Source organism: Passer montanus, unplaced genomic scaffold, assembly GCF_014805655.1.
Source record: "Passer montanus isolate IOZ18808 unplaced genomic scaffold, ASM1480565v1 scaffold13, whole genome shotgun sequence".
Classification (NCBI taxonomy): Eukaryota; Metazoa; Chordata; class Aves; order Passeriformes; family Passeridae; genus Passer; species Passer montanus.
This window is the reverse complement of record NW_024359832.1, coordinates 4,026,160-4,039,119: the sequence shown is the minus strand read 5'-3', so window position 1 is coordinate 4,039,119 and position 12,960 is coordinate 4,026,160. Positions and strand designations below refer to the sequence as shown.

General features: G+C 40.3%; 1 protein-coding gene across 2 annotated transcripts in view; it reads right to left on the bottom strand.

Annotated features, from left to right (window-relative positions):
* GABRG1 (gamma-aminobutyric acid type A receptor subunit gamma1) overlaps nt 1–12,340 on the bottom strand; it is a 59,534-nt gene extending 47,194 nt beyond the window's left edge. For both annotated transcript variants that reach the window (XM_039699072.1, XM_039699074.1), the window contains exon 1: nt 12,077–12,340. In XM_039699072.1, coding sequence (XP_039555006.1) covers nt 12,077–12,168 — 92 coding nt within the window. In that variant the 5' untranslated portion in view covers nt 12,169–12,340. The remainder of the gene's footprint in view (nt 1–12,076) is intronic.
* Between the last annotated feature and the right edge of the window lie 620 nt (nt 12,341–12,960).

Genomic DNA, 12,960 nt, shown 5'->3' with positions numbered 1-12,960 from the left:
AAATAAGAAAGAGACCTCACCTCTTAAGATGCTTGTTGTTGTAACACTTCAGGTACCCTCATAAACTCAACAGTAAACTGCATGTACACAGCTACCAGCAATTAGGCAAAAAGTGCCTCCATTATGGTCTCTGTCCTTCAACTAACTGGAAACATTACCATGACTAAGAAATCTCTGGGCACAAATGACAAAGTACTAAATAAGTCTTTTCAACATCAGGCAACATGCTTCTCTTCAGCCATTAATACCATAGGTTTTTGTTCTCCATTAAATATAAGAAAAATCAAGTGACCTTTGTGTTGCAATTAACATCTGTCAAGTTATGCAATGGACTGGAAAAAAAATGAATATAGTGAAAGTGTTCTGACTGCTATCTGGATCATGCATGTCAAAGTATTACACCCAGAAGTACATGTATGCTGTAAGTGAGAGTATTTAAATATAGCTAAGCATCAATTCAGTTGTCCATTCCCGGCTCCTATTCCTATCCAACACACACAAGGATATCCAGTCTTCCAAGATGGGCTGATTTATAGGGAACCTGTAGACATCTGGAAAAGAAGAGACTTGTCAAGGAACCTGAGTTATCTCTGCTGAAGCTTTGAGTCTGTGCACAAGCAACTCAGTCAAGCTCTTGGTATCTGTGAGGTTTAGACAACCTTCATAGGGACCTTGTCTATTTGGAGATAGTGATCCTTCTGTACAAGAAATACTCTTTATTGATTATTTAATTAATTAATAAGGAGGAAAGTGAGTGTTTCAGATAATTTCTATGCTGACAGAGCTAAAACAAATACACTTCTTTCCTTATCACCTTACATATGTGAATGAAAACAGCAAGGTTATTTGTGTTACTTCATTTACCTGAGGATCTTCAGTTGCTTCAGGAGTTTTACCACCACAGGTAGGGCATAGTGACACTTACCTAAATGATGAAACATGCCATAAGACAGCTGTTATTCATTGGCTGTGCTCCCCAGGATACGTCCTTTGTCTAAATATAATGCAATTTAACCTTTATTTTGTATTGCTTCAAACTGCCCCCCCCCCCCCAAAAAAAAAAACAAACAAAAAATGTTTCTTGAAGTGTAAACATGACAGATTACTTTGTTAGCAACAATACTGCTTCACAGGTTTGTCAAAATAGTGCATTTAACCAGACTGGCCTTCATAAAAAGTCAGTCAAGACAGGTAAGGTTCCCAGGGAAGTTTTCCAACAGACATCTAATCAGACACTAGCTTGCTCCAGAACACCCAGCATTATATGCTTGTATGTGGTAAAGTGTATTTCATGGCCCCGTCAATGTGAGGTCAGAGCTCACCTGACATAGCCAAATTCCACACATGAAAAAGTCCTAAAGCTCTGCTGAAAAGCTAAACATGATCACTGACGCACCAATGTCTAGAGTCAGACATTTGTACAGAGGATGGTGATGATTCTAGTTCAGAAGACAAAAAATGCAAGTACTTAGTCATGTCATGTGAATGATCAAGTCATAGGACCAAGTGCAGATGAAAATCTGAACTCTGGCAGGATGATAAGTTTAAGAAATGTCTGAAGCAGAGCAAAGTTCCTTAAATGCAGAGAAAAATGCAACTTCAATGTGGAAGGAGTGAGTAATTACTCTCATGTCAGAAATTTAAATTATATATTTGCATATGTTCTTGAATCTTCTTAAGATAAAACATGAATGTTAGATAGACTTGTGGTATCCTCAGAAGCTGAGACTTTACCAGCAATTCTTTAGGTATGCAAATACTACTCTCAAATAGCAAAAATAATTAGGACCACATAGTCATGACTCATTAAATAGAACTCAATTCCATTTTTTCTAGAAAAGACTTGCCTGAAAGCTCACTATCACTGCTAGCTGTCAGTAGTGAATGTTTAAACATCTCTCCAGACTTATCTTTCAGACTTTATGGCTGACTTCATAGTCATCAGTTTTGTCATAATTCTGTGGAAGTGAACTGTTGCTTTTCATCATCAGCATCTTCACTGATATGCTTTATGTGTCACAGAAATTTTCTGGGAAAATAAAAGTAACTGCAAGCAAAAAAATACAGCTACTGAAAATATGTGTCGAAAAAGCATTACTTTCTCCTCATAATCCTGTGGGCTATAGAGCCACTGATATTATAGTCCTTCCTCTTTATCCTTCCTAAACTGGTTTAGACATTCTTGACAAAAATCTCTTTTTTCCCCATCCATTCCATCTCCAATGTTTTTGTCGATTTCCCAACCTTTCTGCCTTGCCAGACTTGGGCATATTCTTTTGTGTGTCAAAAAGTATTTCTCTCTCCCACTGAAGTATGTTTTACTTATTCTCTGTGTCTTTTTTCCAGTACACCCACCACATACTGTTAGGTTGATTCTTCTTCTGAATACACATAGTGCCTTGTGCTCTTTGTTTTATTTCATATTTGTCTGGCTGTTTATAATTTCCTCCTCTGTTTTTTTCTTTCCCTTCTTCTTCCTGGGTGTTTAGTGAAGGGATTAATTCGGACATTAATTATCAGGGAAAAGTGTAGAAAAAATATTAAGAATTCCTAAATTCCTACACAGAAACATTTGAACACTAGATTAGAAGTACAAGGTACATAGGGAAGTTTGCTTGGAATTAAATAAGCTTTGTTGCAAAAAAATGAACAATCATAGCAGTAACAGAATAAGAACACACACCTTTGGTGTTCACTCTGTAACAAAAAGTGCTGCCTATGTATCTGAGTGTGTTTAGACTATTAACCTTGTGATATTCATACATATCACAAGTATTGGGTGATTAAGATCTTTTGAGTCATTACATCTTGAAGCACATCTCTGAAATATATTAAACATTTTCTCCAACACACATTAACTTCAGTCCAACTAATTTTAATGGAAGTGATACCTTCACATGTCTCATAAAATCTTCAACATCTTTGTGATACTTATACATTAAAAACTAATTCAAAATTTCTGAACAATACAACCAGACTTAACTCTGAGCACTTAATAAAGGCACAATCTGACTGCAAAGAATATTTATAGAAATGTGGATTTATAACAAGAAGAACAACAGATACTATTAAAGCTATCTTCCAGGAGCACAATTTTGTTCTGAGATCCACACAAATTGCTCTTCTCCAAGTCAATTTTCACATAATGCTGCATACTGTTTGAAATTACACTGGTCAAATGCTATTAATTCAAATGGATTTTACAGATCTCACAAAATTGTCATAAAGACTCAAAGCATCTCAGATATTCTTTATCCATCAGTCTTCTCACATAATACAAAGTTTATCTTCTCTCCTTGAAAGTTCATCCAAACACTGATATGGCCATATCAGTATAACTGCTGCCTCTACTCCTATCAAGCTGCAGTCCTGAAATCAATTGACAATTTTTCTCACATCTGTCTAGCCAAGCACAGGTAATTCTCTGCACCACTTCAGAGCTGCTGAGCTCTAAAATATATTCAGCTTGATTAGTATAGCAATCTTACTTTGACCATATCTTTATCTCCATATGTGATGACAAAAATATTCGGTTTTGTAGACCTGAGCAGAAAACTACCTGTTTCTACAACTCACTTTGTGCTACACTATAGAGATCAAGCACTTTGCCCAAGTAGCAAAACAAAACAAAAAATACAAGATAATTTCTGCAATTTTCCAGAAAAATTATTAGTTTTCACATAAAATTTAGAAGGGATCTTGAGAAGTTTACTTCTAGTCAAAGAATGGCCGATTCTGAATTTAGACAAGAGTGCTTGCCTAATCCAGCTGGCATATAAAATTCCATGGAAAGACATCCCAAACCTTCACTGGATATATTGTTCTGCTGTTTAATTATCTTCCTAGTGATTTTTTTCTTTATATCTAGTTGAGATTTCCCTGTTGCAATTTATCACCATTGCTTCTCATTTTCTTACCATGCACCACTAGGAGGTGCCTACCTATGTTCTCTGGATCGTCTCCCACTGATGCTGAACCCACACGAAGTCATCTTTTCTCGTCAGATCAGCCCTCCCCTCTTAGGACAGGTGCTCCTCCTTGACCAGCCTGGTATCCTCTCCTTAGCTCCCTGCAGTTTAAGCCCCAAACTGGATGCAGTATCTCCATGCAGTTTCACAAGTGTTGAGCAGAGGGAGACAGTCAATTTCCTCAATTTCCTGAATGTGTACCTGATCCCACACCAGAAGGCTGCTGGCCCTCCCTGTTGCCAAAGTGCCATGCTCTTCAACAGCAATTCCAGGTCCTTTTGGAAGAGCTGCTCCCAAGCTAGCTAGCTCCAGTCCTGCTGAGGAGGACTTTCCATTCAGGTGCAGGACTTTAGCACTCATCCTTGATGAATTTTATAATGTTCCTGTCAACCCTTTACCCCAGGCTCTCCTGCTCCCTCAGAACAGCAGCCCTGTCTGCAAACATATGAACTTGATAAAAAAGTAATATTTCAAGACAGAAAAAACATCTTCAAGAAACATTACGCTAAAATCATCATTCCTGATGTTCTGAGCAGTTCTTGCTGCACCCCAGACAAAGGAGGAAATAGGACACACTTCTCACTTCTCTTTCCTTGCAGAAATTAGTTAGTCTTCTGATTACAAACTGAAATGTTGTAACCAGATGCTGTATGTTGCCTTTTCACAGAATCATGGAACCATTTAGTTTGGAAAGAGACCTCTGATATCATCAAGTCCAACCTTTGACTGATCACCACCTAGTAAACTAGACCATGGTATCAAGAGCCACAGAGTTGTTTCCTGAACACCTCCGTGGACAGTGCCTCTACCATCTTCCAGCACAGCAGTCCCTCCCAATGCTTAACAACCCTTTCTGGGAACAAATTCATCCCAATGTTCAACCTGAACCTCCCCTGGCACAGTTTGAAGCCATTTCCTCTTATCCTGTCTCTAGCTGCCTGAGAGAAGAGGTTGACCCCCACCTTTACAATCTCCTTTCAGGCAGTTGTACAGAGTGGTAAGGGCCTCTCTGAGCCTCTTTCTCTTCAGGACAAACAAGCCCAGCTCCCTCAGATACTCCTCACAGGACTTGGCCTCTAGATCTTTCACCAACTCCCCTGCCCCTCTCTGGACACACTCCAACATGTCAATGTTTTTTCCAATAATGAGGGGCCCAGAACTGAACACAGGACTTGAGGTGCAATCTTGTTTTCTCAGCTGGTAAGTTTTACCCTCTTTGTGGGTTTTGGCCATACCATGCAATCAAACAACCAGAATGTAAACAGCCATAGCCCACTGTTCATCTAGACAAAGCAGCAGGAAACAAATGAAGACTTGAACAGAAGCTAGGATAGGAAGAGGATACCAAAGCAAATTATAGAACCTAAGTACATATAAATGAAAAGGGACAACAGGTATTAAATAAAGGTCATCCCCAAACTGCTAAGGAAGGACACAGTGTTGATAACTTCTCTGGATATGTGAAACACATACTAACCATGGCAGTACCAGATCTCCTGCAAGTTTCAGACTGATCATCACACAAAGATATAAAGACAGGAACACATAAATCCATGTGTCACACGTCAGCACACCATTCACACACTATCTACACTTGACTGATGAAAGGTTAATTGCCATCAAATTCAAAATGAGCAGATACACTGTTGATGGGCTAAGCATTTTGATCCAAGATACATTTTCCACAGTGAAACTAGACTTAAAACAAACCTTTGATAAATGAAAGCTGAGAACCATAACCTCAATAAAAAGAAGTTAACCTAATTAAATGCCATCCCACACTAACTATAAAATTCATCAAATTGCAAAGTCAATTTTCTACCTCAAAATATCATCAGCATCTCAAAAAATATATCAAATGAGCAATCCTTTATAAGGCATTACCAGTCACTTAAGCTGATGGTATTTCATCATATCCATTTGAACATCTGTTCTATCACAATTAATCACTTATTTCCTGCAAAATCTTCAGGTGACAAGAAATCTAGTACAACCCCTCATAAAACCAAACTTATCTGAAATAGTTCCAAATTCTGGTACAGATGTGAGCAGGCACCATCCTTCTCCCACAAGAGCCAAAGAAATATGCATGGACTGAAGCAGCAACAGAACCAGAGACTTGCACTGAATCTCACACTGTAATTGCAGCATATAAGTAAATTTGGCTTGAAATTACAGAAAAAGCAATACAACTACAATAACTAGGCAATGACAACATGTACCCAATAGAAATACAATTAATAGGTTCTACCGAAATTGTAGTGTAAAATTAGGCAATTATGGACTAATCCAAAGGTCAGCTAAGTTAATGAATAATTGTATAGAAAGGTGAATATACTCTGTAAGGAAGAATGGAAATACCAAAACCATGTAATCAAAAGCTTGCTGTCTCTCTCTATGCACAAAATTGTCTTCTCTGATGGAATGTATTTTGTATTACATTACACATATCTTTAAAACAGGAGAATTACACCTGACATTAGATGGTGACTAAAATTTAGGGTAGTCAGAGTTGTCCTCTGCTGGACACAACCCACAGGCCATCAGCTGGATGGCACTCACTGGCCAAGCAAGAACCTAAGGTACAGGTCCACAGGGTCACCAGCAGCAGGTCTGGTGAACCCAATCCATATCCAATGGCTGTATGGTGATGATATTAAGAACTGTTCTCCTCCAGAGAAAGCACTGAGGACAAGTTTTTTTAAAAAATCTACATAGTTTATTCTGTCATGTAAATTTAACATTGGACAATGAAATAAAAAAAAAATTGTGACTTACATTGACACATTACCACCTAAATGGACACTTGATGCTACAATTTTTACCAATATAAATTCTATCCAACTGAATTTTATTTAGAAAGAAAAACTGAACAATAATACTACATTACTAATAATAATAATAGCATTTAATCCCTCATGGTACACTGCCTTAAACAAGAAGAAAACCATATTAAAGGAAAATACTAACAATCTGAGACATCAAATAATATAATCATAAGGGGATGTATCTTGTTCTACCTCAATTCTTCCTATCCACTATGTCTGTCTCTCTCCCTTAAAACAAAGAAAAATTGCTGCGTATAAATTTAGAAACGCAGAATTAGCCATTCACACCTTACCAGATATGAATGTAGTGACACAGAAAAGGATTTGACAACCAAGGCAAAAAGAACATGAGTTACACTTGAACAGTATTGAAGGTAATCCTGTGAGAGAGTATCTGAGCAGTATGAAGTAGTAGTGAAGCAATATTCTGTGTGTATTTCTTCTTCAGACAAGAAACTGGAAAGCACTTAAAACTGGTTAAGCAAATAATTAAATATTTTCTGAAGAAATGCAGGTATCTCAGTTTACTTATGTGAGAGGAGAATGTAAGCAGCTATCAAGGTGTCTCTTAAACTAAATATACCAGGATGTGCTTTGAAGATCAGTTCGTGTGACTGTAGCATGGGTAAACCCAATTCAGTGGACATTTCCACTGTGCATCTCCAGTTGTGGCACATCTGTACAGAACTTTCATTTTGGACTAGATAATTCATCCTGCAACAACTGCTTGGAATCTGACCACACTGGAGCTTCCTGTCGCCCTGAGGTGAGGAGGTTTCTACAAAATATTATGAAAGACTAGGCTGGAAAGAGAAAGGCACCAGGATATTTTCTGATCAAAATGCTGATTCCTTTAAGAATTTTCAGGATTCACTTGAGATGCTCTGAGTTCTTGTCAGGGCAAAACTTGGCAGAGGCAATCAGAACAATGCGGAGCTTTGATGACTGGTTATCTTGCTGAAGAGCAGATGGATGCAGACCACACCCTGTTCCTGAAGAGCAGCTGCAGCCATTGGTCTATACCTTGAGGCTACCCTGCAGAACCAGAAGTATAAAAGAAGACATGGATTTCCCCACAAAGAGATGGACATGGGAATCCAGTGACTGAGCCAGGTGTAGCAGGTAGCACTGGGACCAAGAGATCCACTGGCTAGAAGCCAGAGAAACCTCAGACTAGAAATACTGTCTAATATTTCATCAGATTCCTCCTCACCAAGTCTGCATGCGGGGACTTAGTTAAACTGAAGGAACAAACCTGATAGAGATGCCAGGGTAAAATCTCTAGTTTTGTCTAGCCTTTTATACATTCTTATATAAGACCAGATTATCTCAACAAATCCTACTGACTGGAAAATCCCTAATTAAAGCATATTTTAGAAACTATTTCCATCATGTCCATATCACTGAAATTGTCCCCTTTATTGAAATAAGTTCTGTTCTGATTAACTCCTGATGACCTTCCTAGTCTCCCTAGTAACCTCTATTAGTTCAGCATTGCTCCAAATGATTTACCGTTTTAGGTTTATATATATATATAGAATCAATTTTTTACATAAGCCTGTAGGCCACTGAACTCACCACACTATTTTCAGTCTTAAATAATGTTTGCATGAGTAAAAATTCAAAATCAGGACTTCTGTGTCACCTTTAGATTAATTCAGTTGCATCTGAATTACTCTGTACAAATTATTACTATTCAGAGAAATTGCTAAGAAATAAAAGTTAGTGTCATTGTCATCCACCAGCCTTTGAAAGGTTCCTGTCAGTGTGTTACAATCACTTATAATTAGTACTTGTCTCTGCTGCTCTTTACCAACTAAGTTATGATATCGTTATTTTACTCATGCGCGTGATCAATTTAAGATGCAGTGCAAGAAAGAGTTATACAGGTAATTCAAAAAGTGCTACTCTCTTCTATCATAAATGGTACTACAAAAAAGGAGTTTGAGATGGTCATTTTTGGTTTTCTGCGAATTCAACACTTATGACTCTTTTAGTTTATATATATATATTATAGCCCAAACCAAAGCAACTCACTTTCAAACAGTGCATAAACCTAGTCCATTTAAGTGGTCCTACCTATTAGGTGCTCTGTTTGACCATATTAATACAATTCCTCTAGAGCTTCAAAGAAAAACACCTATTCTCCTGATGCCCTTGTAATCTACTCTGTAGACAGACTCGTGTATTCAGAAAAAGAAGTTGAACAAGCTCAACAAGTGCTCACCTGTAAACTTTTCTGCCCAGCTCAAAAAAGCTTGAATATGCAGCAAAGGTGGTTTTTTTAACATCAGGCATATTTAATAAACAGAAAGTTAAAAGTAAATGAAAATTTGTTTCAATTTGCTGACTTTTCTTTATTTAACAGATTGACATAGTTTGAAGGTTTCCTTGAAACTGCTGTAAGAAGATTATGTGCAAAGCATATAAGTATTTCTCAGTATTTAGGTCTCTTTAAACTATACCAACAAAAGAAAATATTAACAAACTTTCAATAAAATAAACTGTATTTTAAACCACTGGGACTGCTGAATAACAAGTTCTTTGTTGTCACATCATGAACAAAGAACGTAAGAGTGAGGATAATAATGAATAAACACCACAGATGTTCAAATGAAACAGTAAATCACTATTATCAAGCACTAAGAAACCAACATTGTTATGACAGGCTTAACTCTGATCCACGAATTTATAGGAGAGGAAAACGTAGGCTGTATTATATATTTTCCTAACAGATACTTTGAAAAGAAAACATCAGTTGACATTTGTACCTGCTGACAGTTGCATTTCAATAGAGCATTTATAATTGTTTTAGAACATCAGACTACAAAACGAAAGGGAAGCTATGGCCAAACTTAAGTTAAGCTTACAATATACTTTTAGGCATGCTGACCACCACATACCATTTAAAGAAGTATAAATTAAAAGAAAAGTTACAGTTATGGTGTACCTGTATGGGTGGAACTAAGAAAAAAACATTAATTATATTGTCAGTTCTTATGCTCTGCCTATCAATTATCTGTTTATTTGAATTCAACAAGAATAATGGGTTTGCTGAACATTCAGGACTGCAGTGCCTGCTGGGTAAGTACTCTTTCCCTGCACACATCTTGTAGAAAGGCTCACAGCCCAATTTCTGCTACAGAAGAGATATCTGCTATTGACAAAAGTAGTCCTTCAAAATACTGACCCCTTAAATTAAATCAAGGGCATTGGCCATTCTGACCCGTTAGTGCTGAAGGTGAAGAACTGGAGGTAAACAACTGCTTTATGGGAAAGAGTTCCCAGACTTTGGTGTAATGTTTGTGTAATGTACATCTTCTGGAGCAGTATCTTAAAAGAATAAACTCTTGGTTGGGCTCCACTTCCAGTGCCCTTGCTTAGGCTTTAGCTCCATTTGTTGCAGCTGAAGCAACTTTATTCATACTCAGCACAAAGTACTTTGTGTATACATGCATACTAAAAATGATGCAATTTGCATCCTTTTAAAAATATGTGTTGAAAAGGCAGACTGGCTCCTGAAAGATAGTTTTAGAAAAACTGGCAGAGTTGGTGCAGCCTGGTCTACTCTTGAGAAAAAACATTACTCCTGTGTTTTAGTTTGAGCTTCAAGGCAAATCTTCGGCTGAAACTACAGAGAGGCATCCAAAGAAGCAGATAAATAGTATTTCCATCCTACTTTGGAGCAGACTTTAAAGAGTGTCAGAGGTCCTAAGATCCCCACAAACACCCAAGAATTGCAATGCACTACATACCAGAGAATCCCGATCTGCACCCCATGTCCATTTGAGGTCACTTAAAAGAAAAAAAAAAAAAAAAAAAGGAAGGGGGGGAGAAATCTTGCAAACACCATTGTTCCATGTAGCCTCTGAAAAAAAAAGTCAAGGCTGAAAACAGTTGATTCAGATACATGGCTATTCATAGCAAAGGTTCCCCTTTATCTGAGATGTCCTGGAACACAGAACAAAACAATGCATGTAAGTTACCTCTTTTTCTCACTTCTTATCACCTTATTTATAAATTATAATGTTAATGAGATGCATCCATAGTAATCTACACCTAGTTTTATAACCCCACAGTCTGACAAGCAAAGCAAAATATTTTTTTAGGTAGTTCTCCTCCTTTGTAACAAAGTCTTTGAACTGATAAATTAGCATGCATATTCTTTTCTCTCAAACCACTTGATAATTTCTTTCACACCTGAAGTACACTATGATCATTAAGAAACATTCTGAAGATGCACAGCTGCACTGGTATCATTTTCATCAATGCCTTTGAAAAACACTTCCATAATTTATCAAGGTTTTAAAAGACACAGGTTAAGAAAAGTATAATCAGTGGTTTTTTGACTAGGATAACACAGCAGCCTTCTGAAGATGAAAGACGTGGTGAGATCAACGTACCTCACACATCATTCAGTGTGGGGAAGGGGTGTAGAGTATGATGGACTTTAAAAATTTTTAATAGAATTTTTCCCTTTATTTTCTTTTTTTTTTTTGTCAGCCTTTACACTACACATTTTTATATCCTCTAGAATGATAACTTCTTTCATTTAAAAGAAACACACACTGAGCAACAGTAAAATACCCTTTATTTATACTTAAAGTGCTGCTTTGTGATTTTTATAAGTGAAACCTGTGGAATGGTTCACATTAGCTCTGCATCGTTAATGAAGTTGAAATATCACGTTGCTTTTCGTTGTTATGGGTACTAATAACACATGACCACAGCTGTACCAAACTGTTGTTTCTTCAGAGGTCTCCAGCTCAATTTTCTAACTGTCCCTTAAAACGCGCGTTTCCAACTTCTGGGACTTGAGCAGCTGCGCTGCTCCATCGCACGCGTGAGGCGGATGCCGCTGCCGAGCGCTGCAGCGGCGGGAGCGGGTGCCGCGCGGGGCCCCGCACAGGTGCCGCTGCCGCCGTGGGTGCCCCGCACNCCCTCTCCCCGCAGCCGGGGACGGGCGGCACCGCGCGGGGGGCCCGCGGCGCCGGGCCGCCCTCGGCACGGGGGGACTTCAGCAGCGCCGAGCCGAGCCTGGACTCACCGACCCGCCCAGCGAATAAGTGGCATGCGGCTGAAGTTTTACTTTGCCGGTGCCGGCTCCCGCCGCAGCCGCCCGCGGGAGCCACAGCAGCACCGACACCTTTGCTGGTCGAAGTTTGGCGGCGCAACAAGCCGCCTTCTCCTTCTCCTGCCCCTGCCCCCGCCCGGAGCCCCGCGCTCAGCCCGGGCGCGGTTCGCGGGTCCGGAGCGGCGGCGGGGCAGCTCCGTACTCACCCGCTCCCCAGGCGCACGGTCAGCAGCAGCAGCAGCAGCCGGGCCCCGCGGCGGCCGATCCAGCGGGGCGCGGGGCCCCCCCACGCATCCATGAGCGTGAAGGCGCTCTCCCTCGCCCGAGTTTTCTCCGGAGAGCCTGGGAAATTGCGACCCTACCGATCCCACCACCCCGCGGCACACGGCAGGGAGAGGGAAGGGAGGGGAGGGGAAGGGGGGGAAAAAATAAAATAAAACACCCAAACAGGTAGAAACCCACTCTGCAAGGACCGAGCAACTCGCCCAATAGGCTCATCAGGTTGCTTCATAAATTATCCTAAAAACTGCTGGACGAATCAATCCCTAGCAGAGGTGGAGCCTCCTTTACTAGAAGGGAAACATGCCTGGGAGGAAGGGTGGCATTGATTTGGTTATTTTTCTCCAAAGAGGGAAATGGACTAGACCTTACGTATATACATGTAAATATAAATAAGCAAAATGTATAAAATGTTAAATACATGTTTAAAGCTACACATATACATTTAAATATTTCTATTTTTGAGGCTACTCAGAGGGCGACTCTCAGAGACGCAGGCGGTCCGGTCCTCCCTGCCTAGCGGAGACCCGCAGCCGGGAGCAGAAGCACCGCGGGGATGCGCCCGGACACCCGCGAGGTCTGCGCGCGTCTCTACGTCTGGCACGATCGAGATTTTGAGGGGGGGGGCCCTAGCCGCGGGGAAGGGGGCATCCGCCATCCCTCGTTCGTCCCCAGGAGAGGGAGCACACCCGTGCAGCCGCAGTGCCCACAGCCGTGCTGGAGGCGGGCGGCACGCCGGGCGCGCAGGGGCAGCCGCGGGAGTTGCGCGCCGCCCAGGCGCGAGCGGCGCAGGCTCGGCGGCTGCAGCGGC